Here is a 21,294-nt window from a genome sequence, read left to right as displayed (position 1 = left end):
TGGGGCACTATTCCTCCCACTGAGACCAATGATGGAGCACTATTCCTCCCACTGACATCAATGATGGGGCACTATTCCTTCTACTGACACCATCAACGAGGCATTATTCCTCCCACTGACACCAATGATGGGGCACTATTCCTCTCACTGCCAGCATCAATGGGGCACTATAACAATAGGGCACCATTTATTATTAAAATCAACAATGAGGTAGATGAGGTATGGTTTACTCCAACTGGCCATAGTCTGCCCCCCCCCCCCCTAAAGCCTGAAGGAAAGTAAACTGGCCCTTTGCTTAGAATGTTTGGAGAGGAAGTGCCTAAATAAGGACTTTCCTGGCAGGATCACCAGAAATTCCTAATGAAAGCTACACATTAGGGAGATTTAAAGCAACTTTTGTAATTACATGAACATGTTTAGGATTAAACCACTGATGTGGTGATTACCAGGATGGCATGAGAGTTTATGAGGAAATAAAACAAAACAAATAATAATAACAATCCTATCATCTCCAACTTACCCTGGTTGAAATGAATAAAGTCACCCAAGTAGATAAGTGTAAAATTTTATTAGATTATTTCAGACACATTTTTCACAAAAGAACACCCATCACCTCCAGAGCGGCAGACCTGCTGACTCCATATATCTTCCTTGGCCAGTAGGGGGCAGCTAACAGCTTCTGCTGTCTGTGGATGCTCCTGGACAAGGCTGACCTCCGTTCCTCGGTGAAGGGTTGTTGCACTGTCGTTGTCTTGTTTGGGTTCTTCCTGAACATGAAGTCCAACTGGACCAACAACCCCAACCTCCATCAATGGGGGGAACTGAAAAAAAAATAGCAGCACTTAAGTCTTCCATGTTCTTCCATAGATCAACAGCAAGGTTCCTCAGCACATACAACTGGTTGGGTTCCTGCTGTGGGAAGTTTAGCTTAAGGCCTTCTAAACCTCAAAATATTCATTCATTTTGCCTCCACAGTCATAGCGGATATGTGCCGGGTCCCAGTCTGAACTTCTAGAGGTAAATGCTTGTGCACAGGGCACGAGGTCACATTTTTGGAGGACATCAAGCAAAAAGATGCCATCGCTAGCATAAAGATACTGCATGTCCAAAGTACGTATGCACTCCACCCAATTATTATTCAGGTAGTTCCATTGAAGTATCCTTCGCAGAACTCTAAATTCAACCTCACTGAACACCTTTAGGATAAATTAGAATGCCAATTTTGAGCCAGATCTTCTCATCCAACATCAGTACCTATACTCTTGAATGTTCTATTGTTTAACTGCAGACTTTCAGTTTTAATTTGAGGGTATTTACATCCAAATCAGGTGAACAGTGTAGGAATTACACCAGTTTGTATATGTGCCTCCCTTTTAAGGGACCAAAAGTAATGGGACAATTGGCTAATCAGTTGTTCCATGGCCAGGTGTGTGTTATGCCCTCATTATCCCATTACAAGGAGCAGATAAATGGTCCAGAGTTCATTTCAAGTGTGCTATTTGCATTTGGAATATGTTGCTGTCAAATCTCAATATGAGATCCAAAGAGCTGTCACTATCAGTGAAGCAAGCCATCATTATGCTGAAAAAACAAAACAAACCCATCAGAGAGATAGCAAAAACATTAGGTGTGGCCAAATCAATTGTTTGGAACATCCTTAAAAAGAAAGAATGCATCGGTGAGCTCAGCAACACCAAAAGACCTGGAAGACCACGGAAAACAACTGTGGTGGATGACCGAAGAATTCTTACCCTGGTGAAGAAAACATCCTTCACAACAGTTGGCCAGATCAAGAACACTCTCCAGGAGGTAGGTGTATGTGTGTCAAAGTCAACAATAAAGAGAAGACTTCACCAGAGTGAATACAGAGGGTTCACCACAAGATGTAAACCATTGGTGAGCCTCAAAAACAGGAAGGCCAGATTAGAGTTTGCCAAACAACATCTAAAAAAGCCTTCACAGTTCTGGAACAACATCTTATGGACAGATGAGACCGAGATCAACTTGTACCAGAGTGATGGGAAGAGAAGAGTATGGAGAAGGAAAGGAACTGCTCATGGTCCAAAGCACACCACCTCATCAGTGAAGCATTGTGGTGGTAGTGTCATGGTGTGGGCCAGTGGCGGCTGGAGAAGTTTTAAGATGGGAGGGCGCCAGAACCCGCCCTTCCTTTTTGACCACTCCCACTTTTCACAAGCCACACCCCTTATAGAATCCACCCACTCCGTCTCCTGTGTACATCATATACCAGGCTGTACATTATACATAGGACTCTGTACATTATATACCAGGCTGTACATTATACACAGGGCTCTGCACATCATGCACGTTTAGTCTAAGAAAGACTAAAAAAAAAAAAAAACAATACAGTCATCACATTTAGGGACTGGAATAATGCAATATCTTACATGTTTGCATTTGGGTTCAATATCACTTGAATCCATAACTCAGCAGATCTACACAAGTTATTATTACTTAAAGTGCATGTTCACAAATAACAAACCTATAGTGTTCTGATCTCTGTGGAACTACAAGTCCCAGGATGTCCTGTCCATGCCTATGACAATATGACAATGGTTCCTCAGTCCCTCAGCAGCACAAACAGCTCAATGCTTAAATATCATCGGACATGTTGCGCATATATAGATATAGATTATATATATATATATATATATATATATATATATATATATATATATATATATATATAAAGAATAGCACAGATCATGGTAAACGGCCACTGATAGCGGCCGTTTACAACATGATCGCTCAAGTGACGGAGCGATCACTTGTAAACAAACCTGTGTCACGTCATGACACCGGTTCCTCCCTCCCCTCTCTGTACCGATCTGTACAGTGAGAAGGGGGGGGGGGAGGGAGAGATGGCAGCAGCTCTGTGGGCTGGATATGAAGTGCCCACAGCGCTGCTCAGTGCTAATAATCTGCAGTACTCTGGCCATACTGTGCAATACTCTGACAATACTCTGCAACACTGTCTAATACTCTGCAACACTGTCTAATACTCTGCCACACTGTGCAATACTCTGCCAATACTCTACAACACTGTACAATACTCTGCCAATACTTTGCAACACTGTGCAATACTCTGCAACACTGTGCAATAGTCTGCCAATACTCTGCAATAAATGTTAAAAGAAACAGAGAATTTTTTTTATTTCTTTCAGTCTTTTTTAATAGCGCAAAAAATAAAAAAACAGCGGTGATTAAATACCACCAAAAAAAAGCTTGATTTGTGTGAAAAAAAGACAAACATTTCATATGGGTACAGTATTACATGACTAATTGTCATTCAAAATGTGAGAGCACCAAAAGCTGAAAATTGGTCTGGTTAGGAAGGGAGTTTAAGTGCCCGGTGGTCAAGTGGTTAAACTCTGTCCTTATGACTAATAGTTGCGCAAGAAGTCAAGCAGTGGAAGAGTTAATGAGTAATAAAAGAATCTGCAGTTTAATATAAAACACAACAGCAGAACCAAAGCATTAACGTTATAATTAAAATCCTCATTATTAAACTTAAATGACAATGCATAGAAGTATAAGAATTTAAGGCATAATTAGCAGGGTCAGACAAGAATGCAAGGGCAGTACTAATGCAGTAAGTCAGACAAAAAGAAACCAAAAAGGAAGATATTATGTGTTGGAGGCAGGGCTGGACTGGGACAAAAATTTGGCCCTGGACTTCATCCAGACCGGCCCACTTTAAAACACACACAAAAACAGTATATAAACTATACACAATTGCGCAAAAAAAATAAGTGGTCAAGTGGTAACCAGTGGTCAGCCATTAATGCATCAGTGACCAGTGGCAGTACATTCATTCATCATCAGTGATCATGACCAGCAGTGATAGTACATTAATTCATCAGTGACCATGACCAGTGGCCGCAAATTCATTCATCAGTGACCGTGACCAGTGGCAGTAAATAATCAATTAATGTGACCAGGGCATTAAATTATTAATCAGTTACCAAGGCAGTGGCATTAACCACTTGCTAACTGGGCACTTAAACACCCTTCCTGCCCAGACCAATTTTCAGCTTTCGGTGCTCTCACACTTTGAATGACAATTACTCAGTCATGCAACACTGTACCCAAATGAATTTTTTGTCCTTTTTTTCCCACAAATAGAGCTTTCTTTTGGTGGTATTTGATCACCTCTGGGGTTTTTATTTTTTGCGCTATAAATGAAAAAAGACCGAAAATTTTGAAAAAAAACGCATATTTCTTTGTTTCTGTGACAAAATTATGCAAATTATTAATTTTTCTTCATAAATTTTGGCCACAATTTATACTGCTACATATCTTTGGTAAAAATAACCCAAATTAGTGGATATTATTTGGTCTTTGTGAAAGTTAGAGAGTCTACAAGCTGTGGTGCGAATCGCACAAAATTGATCACATCTGATGTACTGGTGGCCTATCTCATTTCTTGTGACCCGAACAAGTCAGGAAAGTACAAATACCCCCCAAATGACCCCTTTTTGGAAAGTAGACATTCCAAGGTATTTAGTAAGAGGCATGGTGAGCTTTTTGATGTTGTCATTTTTTTCCCACAATTCTTTGCAAAATTAAGATTTTAAATTTTTTTACACAAAATTGTCATTGTAATAGGTTATTTCTCTCATGTGGCATGTGTATACCACAAATGACACCCCCAAAAAAATTCTGCTACTCCTCCTGAGTATTACAATACCACATGTGTGGGACTTTTTCACAGCCTGGCCACATAGAGAGGCCCAACATGCAGAGAGCGCCATCAGGTGTTCTAGGAGCATAAATTACACATCTAACTTGACTACCTATTACACTTTTGAAGGCCCTGGAGCACCAGGACAATGACACGTGACACTGATGACAGATGGCACTGATACGTGGCAATGATGACACTTATACCTGGCACTGATGACACATGGCACTGATGACAGATGGCACTAATATGTGGCACTGATGACAGATGGCACTTATACGTGGCACTGATGACACGTGGCACTTATATGTGGCACTGACAGATGGCACTAATACGTGGCACTGATGACAGATGGCACTAATACGTGGCACTAATACGTGGCACCGATGACAGATGGCACTAATACGTGGCACCGATGACGCGTGACACTGATGACAGATGGCACCGATAAGTGGCATTGATGACACGTGACACTGACAACAGATGGCACGTGACACTGACAGGTGGCACTGATGACAAATGGCACTGATACGTGGCACTAATGACAGATGGCACTAATATGTGGCACTGATGACAGATGGCACTATGTGGCACTGATGACACGTGGCACTGATGACAGATGGCACTTATACGTGGCACTGATGACAGATGGCACTATGTGGCACTGATGACACGTGGCACTGATGACAGATAGCACTAACAGGTGGCACTGGGGACAGATAGCACTAAGAGGTGGCACTGGGGACAGATAGCACTAACAGGTGGCACTGGGGTGGATGGCACTGGGGTGGATGGCACTGGGGCGGATGGCACTGGGGGAGCATGGCACTTTTTTTAATTAATTTTTTTATTTTCCCACTTACGGCGCTGCAGCCGTTCATCTCTCCCTCCTCACACGCTGTCTGTGTGAGGAGGGAGAGCGGCGCTGAGAGATGATCTCATATGTTTACATATGAGATCATCTCACATTGGACACGTCGATCGCGCTGTAAACGGCTGCTGTGATTGGCCGTTTACAGCGATCTGTGTCTCTGGGGGACACGGCAAACACAGAACTTCCCCGATGCGCGCCAGCGGCGGCGCACATTGCGGAAGTAAACACCAGGACGTCCAGGGACAGCCTCCCGGATGAAAGCGCCTGCTCTATAGCCGTCATTCGGCTATAGGGCGGGCGGGAAGAGGTTAATCAGTTACAGTGGACAGTGGCAGTACATTTACTCCTACCCCCCCTCCCCCCCGCCATGCTGCATATTACAGATATCACATAATTATTTAGCTGGTTTTCTCTGTTAGTAGAGCAATGCTGCTTAAATTGATACTCATAGCATATAATTAAAAATAAAATGTACGGTAATCTTTGAAATCCATCATATAGGCTACATTCAGACACACAGATGGTTCAGGTTTGGTCAAGTATTGTAAATGGAAGTGCGGAGAGACGAGCACATGCCTGTCTGTGGTATACTGTTAAAACACGCTGACCAAAATATTAACAGCCTGCAGTTGATTTTACTATTTAGTGCTTACTTGATGATAATGTGATACTATGGATTGCTTTGTCCCTGGACACTGACACAGTCTGTGCTGCTGTCTGGAGTGGAATCCTGCAGGCTGCAGCTGTGGAGTGTGGAGCAATGTTCTGGTTGCTCGCTCCTCGTTCCTCCTCGGCGGCGCTTTCCCTTCACTCCCAGGCCAGGCAGCTAAGCTTGAACTCTAGCCGTGACGTCATGGCGCTGGGACAAGGGGAGTGAGTGGCAGCGTCACCAGGGGGGTTGTACTTGTGCGCCGGGCCGGCCCAGGTGCTGTGGCGGAGCTGCGGACGCGGCGGCTGGCGCCGCCGCCGGCGGTGGAAAAAAAAAAAGTAATAAAGCTGAAACTGATAACAACCGGCCCAGCGGCCCACTGAGCCAATCGGCCCACCGGGAATCTCCCGGTAGTCCCGATGGCCAGTACAGGCCTGGTTGGAGGGATGAGGAATGACTGGAGGAGGATGTCCAGGAAACTGCACAGAGATAAGACAGTCTGGGAAGTAATTGAGGGATGTATAGCAAGGAGAAAGCATTGTCACAGCTTTATGAAGCAGGCCGGGGAGGTTAGGAATACTGACAAGGTTATGTGCAAAAGCAGGACTGCGCAAAGACACTAAAATTAAATATCAGCTAGGCAGCTGAGCTGGCAAATGCTCCTCAGTACACAGTACTAACAAAAAGCCTCAGGGCTGCAAGGCTCTTACCTTGCTTCCAGCTTCACTCGGGCCATGCAAAGAACAGAGCTGTGAGGTCACTTCCGGTTTTTGTAAAACCCGGAAGTAACCTCTAATTTAAACATCAATGAAAGTAATTCTACGGGCGGAAGCTAATCAGCACTTTCGTTTGCGCCACAAGGCGGGTTAAAATCCCGCAAATGAAGCGCCATGTCTGCAATCTCATGATGTGGTGCTTCCCATAGTGCACTGCGTCCGGCGCCCGGACACAGTGCACTTAAAGTGGAGGGCCACCCTGAAAAAAATTTTTTTTAAAAATTACAAAAAAATCTAAAAAAAAAAAATGAAAAAAAATTTTTTTTTTTACTTACCAGAAATGCCTGTTGCTAGGCACATAATCCTAATCTTCCTCTTCCTCCTCCGCGGAGATCTTCTGTCTTCTCTCTTCGTCGCGGCGTCTTCTGGGTAATGGGTCGCGCTGTGTTCTGGGAACTGTGTGTTCCAGAACACAGCGCGTCCCATTCAGAAAGCGCTGCGGGACTCGCGCATGTGCAGTAGCTGCGGGACTCGCGCATGCGCAGTAGGAAACGGGCAGTGAAGCCATAAGGCTCCACTGCCTGTTTCCCTTAGAGGGAATGGCTGCGCTGGGACCCGAGAGCCGAGGGACGGGTCGACCTAGGGCGGCCGACATCGCGGGCGCCCTGGACAGGTAAGTGTGTTTATTAAGTCAGCAGCTGCAGTGTTTGCAGCTGCTGACTTTTTTTTTTTTTAAACGGCCCTCCTCTTTAAGGACCTTTTTTCTATTTTTTTTTTTAAAGGGACAGTTCAAAAAAAAAATGTTTCATTTTGTTTTTCTTTGGTGACTACAGGAGGGGGGGGGGGGGGGGGGGCGGCGCACGGGCGCCCCCTATGGACGGCCCGCCACTGGTGTGGGCATGTATGGCTGCCAGTGGAACTGGTTCTCTTGTATTTATTGATGTGACTGCTGACAAAAGCAGTAGGATGAATTTTGAAGTGTTTTGGGCAATATTATCTGCATATATTCAGCAAAATGCTTCAGAACTCATTGGACGACGCTTCACAGTGCAGATGGACAATGACCCAAAGCATACTGCGAAAGCAACCAAAGAGTTTTTTAAAGGAAAGAAGTGGAATGTTATGCAATGGCCAAGTCAATCACCTGACCTGAATCCGATCGAGCATGCATTTCACTTGCTGAAGACAAAACTGAAGGAAAAATGCCCCAAGAACAAGCAGGAACTGAAGACAGTTGCAGTAGAGGCCTGGCAGAGCATCACCAGGGATGAAGCCTAGCGTCTGGTGATGTCTATGCATTCCAGACTTCAGGCTGTAATTGACTGCAAAGGATTTGCAACCAAGTATTAAAAAGTGAAAGTTTGATGGATGATTGCTAATCTGTCCCATTACTTTTGGTTCCTTAAAAAGTGGGAGGCACATATACAAACTGTTGTAATTCCTACACCGTTCACCTGATTTGCATGTAAATACCTTCAAATTAAAGCTGAAAGACTGCAGTTAAAGCAAATCTTCTTTTCATTTCAAATCCATTGTGGTGGTGTATAGAGCCAAAAAGATTAGAATTGTGTCGCTGTCCCAATATCTATGGACCTGACTCTTATCTACTCCTTATGTGACCCACCTCGCAGGGAGGCCTGACGTTTACAGATTGCCACAAATATTTCCTCTCAGCCCAATTGATCACTGTGGTTTGGTGGCTAAATCCAGAGAAGTATGGCACAGTGGTGTAGTGGTTAGCACCCTCACCTAGCAGTAAAAAGGGGTCACTGGTTTGAATCCCAACCACAACACTACCTGCCTGGAGTTTGCATGTTCTCCCTGTGCCTGTGTGGGTTTCCTCTGGTTTCCTCCCACACTCCAAAGACATGCTGGGAGGTTAATTGGCTTCTGTCCAAAATTGGCCCTAGTATATAGATGTGGGTTGGGGACCTTGGATTGTAGGCTCCTTGAGGGTAGGCAGGGCTGTCTTTAAGGCAGGGAAAAAGGGGCAGCTGCCCTAGGCCCTGTCATTGTTGTGGGGCCCAAAGCAGCTGCCTCACACTTGCCAACTATTCCAGTGTAAATTCCCTTGTCCCTTGAAGTTTTAGTCCTGTACCGTGTCCTGATATCTCAGTGTGAAGTGATGGTACTAATGCTGCCCAGCTCTGCCTTATTGTTGTCTACAGATGACTCACCTGCAGACCCTGTGTTTACATGTAAATAACCGGCATTGATATGTAAATATTGGTAGCATTACTAAGTAAATAGATACGGCTGGCAGCCGTATTGTAAATAAAGGTGGCATTCATATGTATATCATGCTCCCCTGCAGTGAGGAGATGATGTGCTGTAACATCTAGAAACCAATCAGTGAGCAGTATTACTTAACAGTAATCTCTAACAACCAATTAACAAGCAGAAATCATTTGCTGTAACCTCTACCAACTAATCAGTGAGCCGTAATGTGTGCTGTAACCTCTAGCAACCAGTCATTAAGCAGTAATGATATGCTGTAACCACTGGCAACCAATCATAATTGTTGCCTGATTTGATACAGTAATTTTTAAGATTTTAAGTCTAGCTGCTATTTATTGTATGTCTCAGAGCAGGTGGAGAGCAAAATTGCATGGGGGGGGGCCCCCCAAGAAAATTTTTGCCCAGGGTCCAATCAATATTAAAGACGGCCCTGAGGGTAGGGACTGATGTGAGTGTGCGATGCATGTAAACTGATGGTGCTATATGGGTACCTTAAAATATATAATATAATAGATGAGCATCTTAATGAGATGCAGTGTATAGGGATACTTGTAGGCACACTCACTCAGGTTGAGCTGGATGGACTGGTGTCTTTATTCAACCTTGCTAACTATGTAAGTACAACCCTGCTGTGATTTTGAAGGTCGCCGTTCTGCGTTCTGTGGAGGCGCTGACAAACCTACCTCTCCGCTGACCTAAAGTCTGCTATGATTTGACCCCCTCTAGGCTCACAACTCTTCAGGGCCTGGAGAGCGGGTCTTGCTTATGAAAAGTTTCCACAGCCCGTGGTCCCCTCAAATACCCCCTTATGGAATAACCCTACGTTGCCACGTTTCTTTAAACTCCTTGAGCCTAAAGTGTGGGTCAGATAAACTGGTTTCTGATATCACCTCAGATCTTTCCTCTATACTCATTTGACCATCTAATTATTTCTCAGTATAATGTCCCGACTTCACATCTTTTTAGATATTTACAGTTGTCCCATGCTTTCAGAAGTCATTAAGTTTGAGCTTACGAGCAAGAGGGGAGGAGAGAGCACAGCAGCACCTCCTCCCGGCTCTTTCCTTCTCTCCTTGCAGCTTCCAGTGCTGGGCTGACAGAAATAGTGATACTGCTGTCACTACTCCTGTCAGCCTTATAGTAGAAGGAACTTGCGGCGCCCATCCCCCCCCACCCCTACAATACACGCTGCGCCAAGCGCAGACCCTCCCCCCTTCTGCCCACCCCTTGTCCCAGCCCTGATAACTGGTAGAGTCCTTTTGAGGTAGGTTCCCATGCAGGGAGGCGGGAGCTAACAGGTTGCTGATGGTCACATCTGACTCTACTTTCCCATCTAGTCCCCTACTGCTCTCTCCTGAGCCCAGCCTTCTATGTAATACAGGGTCCAGAAAAGCCCGAGAAGAATGCAGAACCCATATTAACCCTTACCCAACCGGACAGCCCAGCACTAAAGTTGGCACCTGCCTACATATACAGTAGTATGAATAAAGTTGACTAATGATCAGGGGAGGACTGACAACTCATGGGGCCCCCAGGCAATAGGAGATTATGGGGCCCCCAGGCAATCAGAGATTATGGGGCCACATAGTATACACACACACAGTATACAATCACACAGTATAGACAGATGTCTCTGTTGGCTGAGAAGGTACTGGAGAGGCGGGGCAGCTATAATCTCAGGATTTTTAGACCAAAAGGATGTCGGTAAGGGACATTTCAGAGACAGATGTAAAGAAAACACAGATTTTTACATACTGTCCCTGATTTTACTGAGGCTGACAACCCTGATGGGGCCCCCTAGTGGCCCGGAGCCCTCGGGCAGTGCCCGAATGGCCGCCTGGTCAGTCCGCCCCTGCTAATGATTTAGTATAGGATTGCAATTTGTGACAGCGCTCAGGTGCCTTCTCCAGTTGGTGGCACTAAAGGAAGTCTTTGAAGTCCTCTCTGTGGTTCTGTAGACTCTCTACAAAAAAAAATCATGCTGTAAGCTGAGTCTGTTTTATTTACCTGGCCTTTTGGTGATTTCACAAGCTGACCCTTTAAACCCGGCTGGACAAACACATTCACAGCGATTCTCTGCAAAAAAAAAAAAAACAACAAGGGACAAAATTCGCATGAAAAATATTTCCCAATTCTTTTTCAATATTTTTTTTCTTCTTTTAAAGAGCCCAACTTATAAGTGATGTGGCCATAACACAACCCTATTATTATAGAAAATATACAGGGAGAAAAAAACTGGGGCCAGAACTGAATTACATAAATATACAACTTAAATCATTTTTTTTTTTTGTTTTTATTCTAGAAAATGCTTTATTTGTATGCACACAATATGGATCCATCATATGTTAGTGATTCTGTCATAAAAAAATAAATAAAAAAAATCATATTTTAGCAGTTAGTTCCATAGGAGCCATAAGTGTGGCCCCTACCAAGCTACAGTAAGTTGTAAATATGAGATCTAAGATGACTCCTGGGCATATGCTGATCAAAATTCTGGCCTTTTATTGGGTGTGATTGGTGTGTTGCCATCCCCATTTGGCAGAAGTCGATTGTTTGATTGACTTCTGCTGAAGGGGCAGGTTGGAATTTTTTTTCTTGATCGGAGAATCAACTCCCCTGTGTCAGCCAGCAGTGGCTGCAGGGGAGAAGAGAGAGCGCTATGACAATGGCTGGAATTTTTGGGAGAGGTGACGACACCCAAAGGGTTCAATAGTCTATCCTTGGTGCTCCCTTTTTGATCTTCTCAGCCACCGTTGGCTGACACCGTTGGCTGACACAGGGAAGCCGGATCACAGGAACGGACCAGAGCGGCCTGAAAATAGGTAAGTATACTATAGTACCAAAGGTATTGGCTTTACACACACATGAGCTTTAATGGCATCCCAGTCTTAGTCCGTAGGGTTCAATATTGAGTTGGCCCGCCCTTTGCAGCTATAACAGCTTCAACTCTTCTGGGAAGGCCGTCCACAAGGTTTAGGAGATGTGTCTATGGGAATGTTTGACCATTCTTCCAGAAGTGCATTGGTGAGGTCAGGCACTGATGTTGGACGAGAAGGCCTGGCTCTAGCTGTAGTGTAAAGCGCGCTCCAGCTGTAGTGTAAAGAGTCTAATTTCGACTGGACACCACGCTGGGCTGACTGGATTGGTCACTAGTTGTAGGTAGGTGGCTCCATAGACAGTGAGGAAGAAAACACCTCCAGGGGGTTGAGCCCAACGGTGGATGATGGTTGTGGTGGACCCTCTTGGATACTTTGACTGCTACCTCTGACCATGACCATGTGGTTATTTCAACGTGGGTAAGAAGGAAGGAGCACCCAGTATCTATTAATATAAAATGCAAGGGTTCACATGTACACTGAGCCAAGGCGTTTCGGGGGGGGGGGGGGGGGCATGGACTCCCCTTTCTTCAGGGCTGTTAGTGCACACTTATGGGTGGGGGTGGTTTTATGAACCTCAGATTGGGGATCAGTATGGGCTGGTTATGCTGTGCTGGGAACCCCCCCACCATAAGCATGCACCAGCAACCCTGAAGAAAGGGGAGTCTATGCCCCTAAAACACCCCCTGAAACATGTTGGCTCGATGCCCATGTTTACAATTTCAATAAGCATTTTGTGAAACCTACATCAAGAGTTGCAATTTTCTGGGCACTGGGAGCTCCTTCCTCCTCACCATTAGTGCAAAGGCATCTATATGTAGCACCCTCTAAGGTAGTGTGCTAGGTGTTTCATTTTGTAGTGTAGGAAAATTCAGCCTGGCCGAGAGCCAGGCTAGGTTGAATCTGGGTCAGGGTGAGTGACTCAGGGAGGTTGGATGACTCATCAGGCAGCACCTCTGGTACCTCTAACTACTTGCAGGAACCTCGGCCTCACTTCCATAAGAATGGGAGTGAGGCTAGGAGGAGCTGCCCGGAGTACTGAGGAGGGCCCCAGCCAATCCCCAGCAAAGTGGGCTGGCAGGGGGTGGGCACCTCTTAAATACTCTAAATTATGCCAGCAGGGGCAGTTGGGTGTAAGCTGAAAATGGAGTGCTGAAAAGGTTGTTGGGGGCCCATGAGGCTGTCGGTGGCCCTAGTCTGGGGGGGGGGTGACCTCGGGCCTGGGGCTTGAGTGCAAGAGGGCTAGTAAGTGGGGCAGCTGTAGCCAGGCGGGTTGGCAGTGCCAGAACAAAAAAAATTGTTTAGTTTCAATTCGTTATTTACATAAATTGGTTTAGTTAAATTACTTTTACACATTTAATTTGTTTTTGGAATTAGTTTAGTTAAAATTAAAATTAAAATTTTCAGAATTCGAATTTAAATCGATTTGATTTGACGTCGCTTCCGTCCTTCAGTGTCATGGAGACGGGTGGGGGCCATCCCATATAAGCCCTGGAGAAAGACGCCATCGCCTCCGCCGCTGCCGACGGCTCCGGTAAGCGGTGGAGGGCACCGGATCGAGGCGGGGTCCCGCCACCGATAAAATAGATCTCGCGGCGAATCCCATCTCATCACCTATCAACATACTACCGATTTCTCATATGTTTTTACATGTGAATGCTGGTCATATTTCATTTATTTGATTGGAGCACTGCTTTGAGTATTGGAACTTTGTCTATATGGACTAAGATTTTTTTTTTTACTTACGAATAAATACCTAACTAATAATGACTTAACTATTACTAACTAATAAATTATAGGTATTGGAATTTCCTTTCAAATTTGGCTGTTAGTAAACGCAACAAATACAAATTTATCAGAAGTTACAAGTTATTCAAAATAACGAATGCCGTTACTAAACGAATGGAATGTAACAAATTAATAATAATAAATAATAATAATAATAATAAAAAAAAACTTAATTATTATTAATTATTAATTTGTTCCGTTCCATTTGTTTAGATGCGGCATTCGTTATTTTGAAGCTACGAATTATCCAAAATAACAAATGCCACATCCAAACAAATGGAACGGAATGAATTAATAATAAATAATAATAAAAATGTTATTATTATTATTATTATTAGTTATTTATTATTATTTCTTTGTTACGTTCAATTTGTTTAGATGCGACATATGTTATTTCGAAGTTACGAATTATCCGAAATAACAAATGCTGCATCTAAACAAATGGAACGGAATGAAGTAACAATAAATAATAATAATAAAAAGTTGTTATTATTATTATTAGAAAAAATTGTGGAAATTATATGGCAAGGGGTCCATTTTAGATACGGCACCTTATCCCAAAATAAGTTGCAAAAAGGGGATAGTTGGGAAAAAAGGGATTATTACGGTGCCAAAGAAAGGATAAATTGACAGTTTATTACAAAAATTATTCGTAATAAACTGTCAGTTTATCCTTTCTTTGGCACCATAATAATCCCATATTATTATTATTAGTTATTTATTATTATTAATTTGTTACGTTCCATTTGTTTAGATGCGGCATTCGTTATTTCGAAGTTACAAATTATCCGAAATAACAAATGCCGCATCTAAACAAATGGAACGGAATGAATTAATAATAAATAATAATAATAATAAAAAAATGTATTATTAGTTATTTATTATTATTAATTTGTTATGTTCCAATTGTTTAGATGCAGCATTCGTTATTTCGGATAATTCATAACTTCGGATGAATTAGTATTTGTTACGTTCACTAACGGCCAAATTTGAAAGGAAATTCCAATACCTATAATTTAATATTATTATTTTCGGATTTACAAATTTTCGATCATAACGAATCACCCGGAAAAAAATATTGATGGAATGAAAACCAACACATTTTTCGGCAGTGCACATGTCTACCCTAGACCTACCTCAGCTTTATGCTCAGGTAGGTCTAGGGTAGACATGTGCACTGCCAAAAGAAATTTGGGTTTTTGTTCCATTTTTTAATTTTTGTTTTATTTTTGTTTTTCAGGTCATGATCGTAAATTAAAAAATTCATAAGTTTGAAAATTCAAAAAGCCTTGCAATATGGAGGGATCCCATGGGCTAGGGTAGTTTTGAATTTTCCCCAGAGTTTAGCTTTAAGGAATGTAATGAAATCTCCTAGACTGCTGACTGGATAATATTGAAGCAGCACACTTATGAAGCCGTCATGCTGCTCTTCTCTCCTGTAAGCATATTACCTGTGCTAGACTGAAAGAAGGGTATACTTTATTCAATGTAACACCTTGCTGGGAAAGATTCTACTGAAAATAACAGATTTTCTCTTGTCAGTGTGGGAATAACAGCACAATCTCAATACAATTGCAGAAAAAAAAAAATGAATGAAGCAAAAGAAAAAACAATTTTTTTTACTTTTTTTGTGTTCGGGTAAACAAGCAACAATGATATATTATGTCTTTTAATTTGTCTTCTGAGTGTTGTACCTTTGAAGACTGCGATACCATTATTTTCACATGGGGCACAGCGGCAGGACGCGGTCTCCTTTTCAAATTCTTCCAGGGCGCGTTTCATATTGTCTTGCAGAACGTTGGCCCCGATGAAGTCTGTCGGTGTCACTAATTCATACAAGGGGTTGGTCTGTAGGGAAAAATAATCACGTAGTCTGTTAATGTCCTTTGCGCTTTTGATTTGTGATTGTGATGTGTGATTTTTCAACTTTAAAGAATATCACGACCCGAGAACAAAAAAGTCATATATTGCAGATTACAGTCATTGGAAGTTTCTAAGACCAAATGTCAATTGAAATGTCAATGGGCAAAGGCATAGTAGCGATCACTAGACTTTTGCCCATACACATTAGAACCGGTGTAGTGATACCCCCGCAGAAGCCCCTTGGTATGATGGGTCCTCTGTTCTCTGCCATGACTCTATAACCCACTCGGTTTCCACCGACACACCTGGTTATAGATTACTCACACCTGTGTAGCCTAAGCATCTGGTATTCTGGTACACAGAAAAATAGACCACAAGCAACCTGAGGATTAAAGTGGTTGTAAAGGTAGAAGGTGCGTTCTATGCGTTAAGATAAATAAACTTTTGTGTGCAGCAGCTCCTATCAACCACCTTAATACTTACCTGAGGTCCATCTAGATCCAGTGATGTTGCACGAGAGATTCAGCTGTCCAGGACTCCCTTCCTCATTGGCTGAGACAGCAGAGTGGTGCCTTTGGCTCCTGCTGCTGTCAATCAAAGCCAGTGAGCCAATGAGGAGAAAAAGGGGGTGGGGTGGGGCCGGGCCACGGCTCCATGTCTAAATGGACACAGGGAGCTGCGGCTCGGCTGCCCTTATAGCAAGCTGCTTGCTATGGGAGCACTCAAAAGGAGGGAGGGGTCAGGAGGACCGAAGGTGGACTCGAGAAGAAGAAGATCCAGGCTGCACTATACAAAACCACTACACAAAGCAAGCATAGAAATGTTTGTTATTTTTAACAAAAAAACAAGACTTTAGTATCACTTTAATGAGGATTAATAAAAAACTGACAGGCAGACCTGATCGGAATGGTCATTTGAAAGGGGCCTTATTGTCAATATTGGGGCCCTTCTGTCTGTGGTGTACATGTAGTTGTCCCTTTAAGTCTGTACACAAAGGATGGTCGATATGCTATTAAATAAGGGGCAATCTCAGCCAACATTAACTGTGGGCAACAAGGGGTTAAGCTCAATAGTTCCGCTCACCACAACCGGTACGCAAAATATCAGGTCCAGTCCACTTAGGGGAGTGCTTTTGAGGCAGTATAAATGCAGCTCCACCACAAATTTTTACTCCCACCCCCCACCCCCCCCCCACCCAACCACAAGTGTAGATTAAGTAAGTTTGATTTTTTCTTTTCTTTTTTTTAAATCATTCGTGATCAATTTGAAGAAATAAAGAAATAAAAAAACTTCTGTATTTTTCTATATTTATATTATTGTGATGATTTCTTGAAAAAGTTCTATATCATTTTAGGATTTTTTTCCAGCGTATTTTTTTATCCCAGTGATAGAGCAACAGGAAGTCAGTTACGGTATATCACTCCCCAAAAAAAAATCACAGACACAGTAAAAAAAACCTGACTGATATTCTACCCCTTCCCAACTATATCCCACATTATAAAAAACAAATGTGATTTGGCTGTAAAAATATAATTACATTGAATCTAAAGATACAAATTTGATTAAATTAAGTAGGGGGAGGGTTTATTTGCTATCAGTGCCCCCCATTGGGGTGATTGGTCACCCTCTCTGATGATTTCCAGTTTTATCCCTGGGACTGGAAATGAAAGGAAATCTTCCCAAGAGGACAGAAAAAGCAAAAAAGAAGCCCACAAAAAAAAAAACTCAGATGGGGGGGGGGGTTGTGGGGGGATGGGGTTCCTCTTTCCTGCTCTATTTAAAACTACCAAAAAAATTGTCTTAGATATACTATAAAAAAAAAATAAAAAAATGAAACTTGTACCTTGATGTTCAGGATTTCGGGACTGTACTGCACGGCGTCCCCCCACTCTTGCATTAACTCCGGTGTGGGAAGATTCCTGTAGGCGAGCGCGGTCACGTGCTCACTGGATCCTCCTCGTACAAGAGCCACAAAATCTTCAACGACTTTTTTATTGTCGGTCTTATCTGCAAGGGATCAATATACCATCAGTTTATCAATCGATTGGAGACACCATGTATTAATAACAGGGCCACCTCCGAGGAAAAAGGGATACAGGATGGGCGGGGCGAGTCTTCAGGGGCGGCACATTGTCATCTGTATTATTAAAATATTAGGAGTTAAAGCCGAACTCCAGACAAGTATATAAAACATTTTTTAACCACTTGAGCCCCGGAAGGTTTTACCCCCTTCATGACCGGACCATTTTTTGCTATTCAGCTCTGTGCTATTTTAACTGGTAATTGCGCAGTCATGCTACGCTGTACACACATGAAATTTGAATCATTATTTACACACAAATAGAGCTTTGCTTTAGTAGTATTTGATTACCTCTGGATTGTAAGTGGTTAAATTGACTGATAATATTTGCATTTTTTTTTTTTGCATTTATAATTATATATACAGTGCATTGAAAAAGTATTCATACCCCTTGAAATTTTCCACATTGTGTCATGTTACAACCAAAAATTTAAATTATAGTAACAGTTGTCCTGTGGACAGATTCTCCCCCCTGAGCTGTGGATCTCTGCAGCTCCTCCAGAGTTACCATGGACCTCTTGGCTGCTTCTCTAATGAATGCTCTCCTTGCCCGGCCGGTCAGTTTAGGTGGACGGCCATGTCTTGGTAGGTTTGCAGTTGTGCCATACTCTTTCCATTTTCCGATGATGGATTGAACAGATCTCCGTGAGATGGTCAAAGCTTGGGAGATTTTTTTATAACCTAACCCTGCTTTATACTTCTCCACAACTTTATCCCTGACCTGTCTGGTGTGTTCCTTGGCCTTCATGATGCTGTTTGTTCACCAAGGTTCTCTAAAAAAAAACTCTGAGGGCTTCACAGAGCAGCTGTATTTATACTGAGATTAAATTACACACAGGGGGACTCTATTTATAATTAGGTGACTTCTGAAGGCAGTTGGTTTCACTAGATTTTTAGTTAGGGGGTATCAGAGTAAAGGGGGCTGAATACAAATGTCCCCCCACACTTTTCATATATTTATTTGTAAAAAAAAATTGAAAACCATTTATCATTTTGCTTCCACTTCAAAATTATGTGCCATTAGTTGGTCTATCACATAAAATTTCAATAAAATACATTTACGTTTTTGGGTGTAACATGACAAAATGTGGAAAATTTCAAGGGGCGTGAAGTTTTTTCAAGGCACTCGACATATGATGAGGATCAGGTGGTGGCGATGGACACGTGTAATCAAGATTTGATCTCCCGCCACCCCCATGACATCGTTATAAACATTACAATTGGCTTCTCACCTCCAATCTCTTTCAGAAGCCCATCGCACTGGTTGGCCGTTATACCGCCGCTTATGTAAACCCCACAAACGTTACCGCCAAGATTAAATCCCATGTTCATACAGGACTTCACATCACTTAAGGAGTAACCTGCAGAAAAAATAAAATAAAAACATAAAAAGAGGACCTGTCACTTTTCAATATCTTGTTAAAATAATTTGATTGCATTTATCATATTTTGTATTTTTTTATTTATTTTAATTTTTTTTAATCGTATTTTTTATATACTCTTTCCCCTTAAATGGCTATTTTACCATTACATCTGTCCAAAGATTCCATTTTAAGATCTCTCTCCGACATGATCAGTTATAGATCGGCCTCCCCTGACTTTGTCACAGGTTGGGGTACAAGGAGGAGGGAGGCCATACAATGCACAAAGTATCTCTGTCCATTCTGCATCTTCAGAAATTGATCCGCATGCTGAAAACAAATGATGACCAGAACCCAAAGTTTCCCAATCCGGAAATGGCTGTGAGCAGCATGTGTACACCAGACACACGATTCACCTGGGTAGAATAACACCGCCTGGGTGGAACGTATGAGAGATTAAACATATTCCCCTGTGATCTCCGGAAAATGAATATTGATCACAGACAACATGGTGCTCCAACGTGGATCACCTCTCCCTTCCTGCTGATTTGCAGGTGAGTGCGAGGGGAGACCATCTCCGTGGAGGGGTAAGTGTGGGGGGGACTGTCACTGTGGAGGGGTGAGTGTGCAGGGGGGGACCATCACCGTGGAGGGGTGAGTATGGGGGGGGGTGAGACTGTCACCATGGAGGGGTGAGTGCGGGGGGGGGGAGACCGTCACCAAGGAGGGTGAGTGCGGGGGGGGGGGGTGGAGACCGTCACTGAGGAGGGGTGAGTACGGCGGGGTGAGACTGTCACCATGAAGGGTGAGTGCGGGGGGAGAGCGGGGGGGAGACCGTAACCATGGAGGGTGAGTGCGGGGGGGGAGACCGTCACTGAGGAGGGGTGAGTACGGGGGGGGTGAGACTGTCACCATGAAGGGTGAGTGCGGGGGGAGACCGCCACCTTGGAGGGTGAGTGCGGGGGGGGGGGGACTGTCACCATAGAGGGTGAGTGCGGGGGGGAGACCGTCACCATGGAGGGTGAGTGCGGGGGGGAGACCGTCACCATGGAGGGTGAGTGCGGGGGGGAGACCATCACCATGGAGGGTGAGTGCGGGGGGAGACTGTCACTGAGGAGGGGTGAGTATGGGGGGGGAGACTGTCATCATGGAGGGTGAGTGCGGGGGGGGAGACCATTACTGAGGAGGGGTGAGTACGGGGGGAGTGAGACTGTCACCATGGAGGGTGAGTGCGGGGGGGAGACCATCACCATGGAGGGTGAGTGCAGGGGGGGAGACCGTCACCATGGAGGGGTGAATGCGGGGGGGAGACCATCACCATGGGGGGGTGAGTGTGGGGGGGGAGACCGTCACTGAGGAGGGATGAGTGCGGGAGGGGGGGGGGGAGACGGTCACCATGGAGGGTGAGTGCAGGGGGGAGACCGTCACCATGGAGGGTGAGTGCGGGGGGGGGGTGGAGACCGTCACTGAGGAGGGGTGAGTACGGCGGGGTGAGACTGTCACCATGAAGGGTGAGTGCGGGGGGAGAGCGGGGGGGAGACCGTAACCATGGAGGGTGAGTGCGGGGGGGGAGACCGTCACTGAGGAGGGGTGAGTACGGGGGGGGTGAGACTGTCACCATGAAGGGTGAGTGCGGGGGGAGACCGCCACCTTGGAGGGTGAGTGCGGGGGGGGGGGACTGTCACCATAGAGGGTGAGTGCGGGGGGGAGACCGTCACCATGGAGGGTGAGTGCGGGGGGGAGACCATCACCATGGAGGGTGAGTGCGGGGGGAGACTGTCACTGAGGAGGGGTGAGTATGGGGGGGGAGACTGTCATCATGGAGGGTGAGTGCGGGGGGGGAGACCATTACTGAGGAGGGGTGAGTACGGGGGGAGTGAGACTGTCACCATGGAGGGTGAGTGCGGGGGGGAGACCATCACCATGGAGGGTGAGTGCAGGGGGGGAGACCGTCACCATGGAGGGGTGAATGCGGGGGGGAGACCTTCACCATGGGGGGGTGAGTGTGGGGGGGGAGACCGTCACTGAGGAGGGATGAGTGCGGGAGGGGGGGGGGGAGACGGTCACCATGGAGGGTGAGTGCAGGGGGGAGACCGTCACCATGGAGGGTGAGTGTGGGGGGGAGACCATCACTGTGGAGGGTG

The 21,294-nt window shown here is 44.6% G+C and overlaps 1 protein-coding gene across 1 annotated transcript in view; it reads right to left on the bottom strand.

The window, feature by feature from the left end:
* Nucleotides 1-553: 553 nt before the first annotated feature.
* The window catches only part of LOC143926669 (complement component C8 beta chain-like), a 52,393-nt gene continuing 31,652 nt past the window's right edge, over nucleotides 554-21,294 (bottom strand). The window contains exons 8-12 of the mRNA XM_077450637.1: nucleotides 19,022-19,150; nucleotides 17,553-17,716; nucleotides 15,541-15,694; nucleotides 11,190-11,258; nucleotides 554-821 (exon numbers count right to left, since the gene is read on the bottom strand). Of these exons, the coding sequence (XP_077306763.1) occupies nucleotides 670-821; nucleotides 11,190-11,258; nucleotides 15,541-15,694; nucleotides 17,553-17,716; nucleotides 19,022-19,150 (668 nt within the window). The 3' untranslated portion in view covers nucleotides 554-669. The remainder of the gene's footprint in view (nucleotides 822-11,189; nucleotides 11,259-15,540; nucleotides 15,695-17,552; nucleotides 17,717-19,021; nucleotides 19,151-21,294) is intronic.

Source organism: Lithobates pipiens, unplaced genomic scaffold (genome assembly GCF_037356315.1).
Source record: "Lithobates pipiens isolate NorthernLeopardFrog02 unplaced genomic scaffold, aLitPip1_a1.2 Scaffold_23, whole genome shotgun sequence".
Lineage (NCBI taxonomy): Eukaryota > Metazoa > Chordata > Amphibia > Anura > Ranidae > Lithobates > Lithobates pipiens.
Note: the sequence above shows the minus strand (reverse complement) of the source record. Positions and strands in the feature narration are given on the sequence as shown.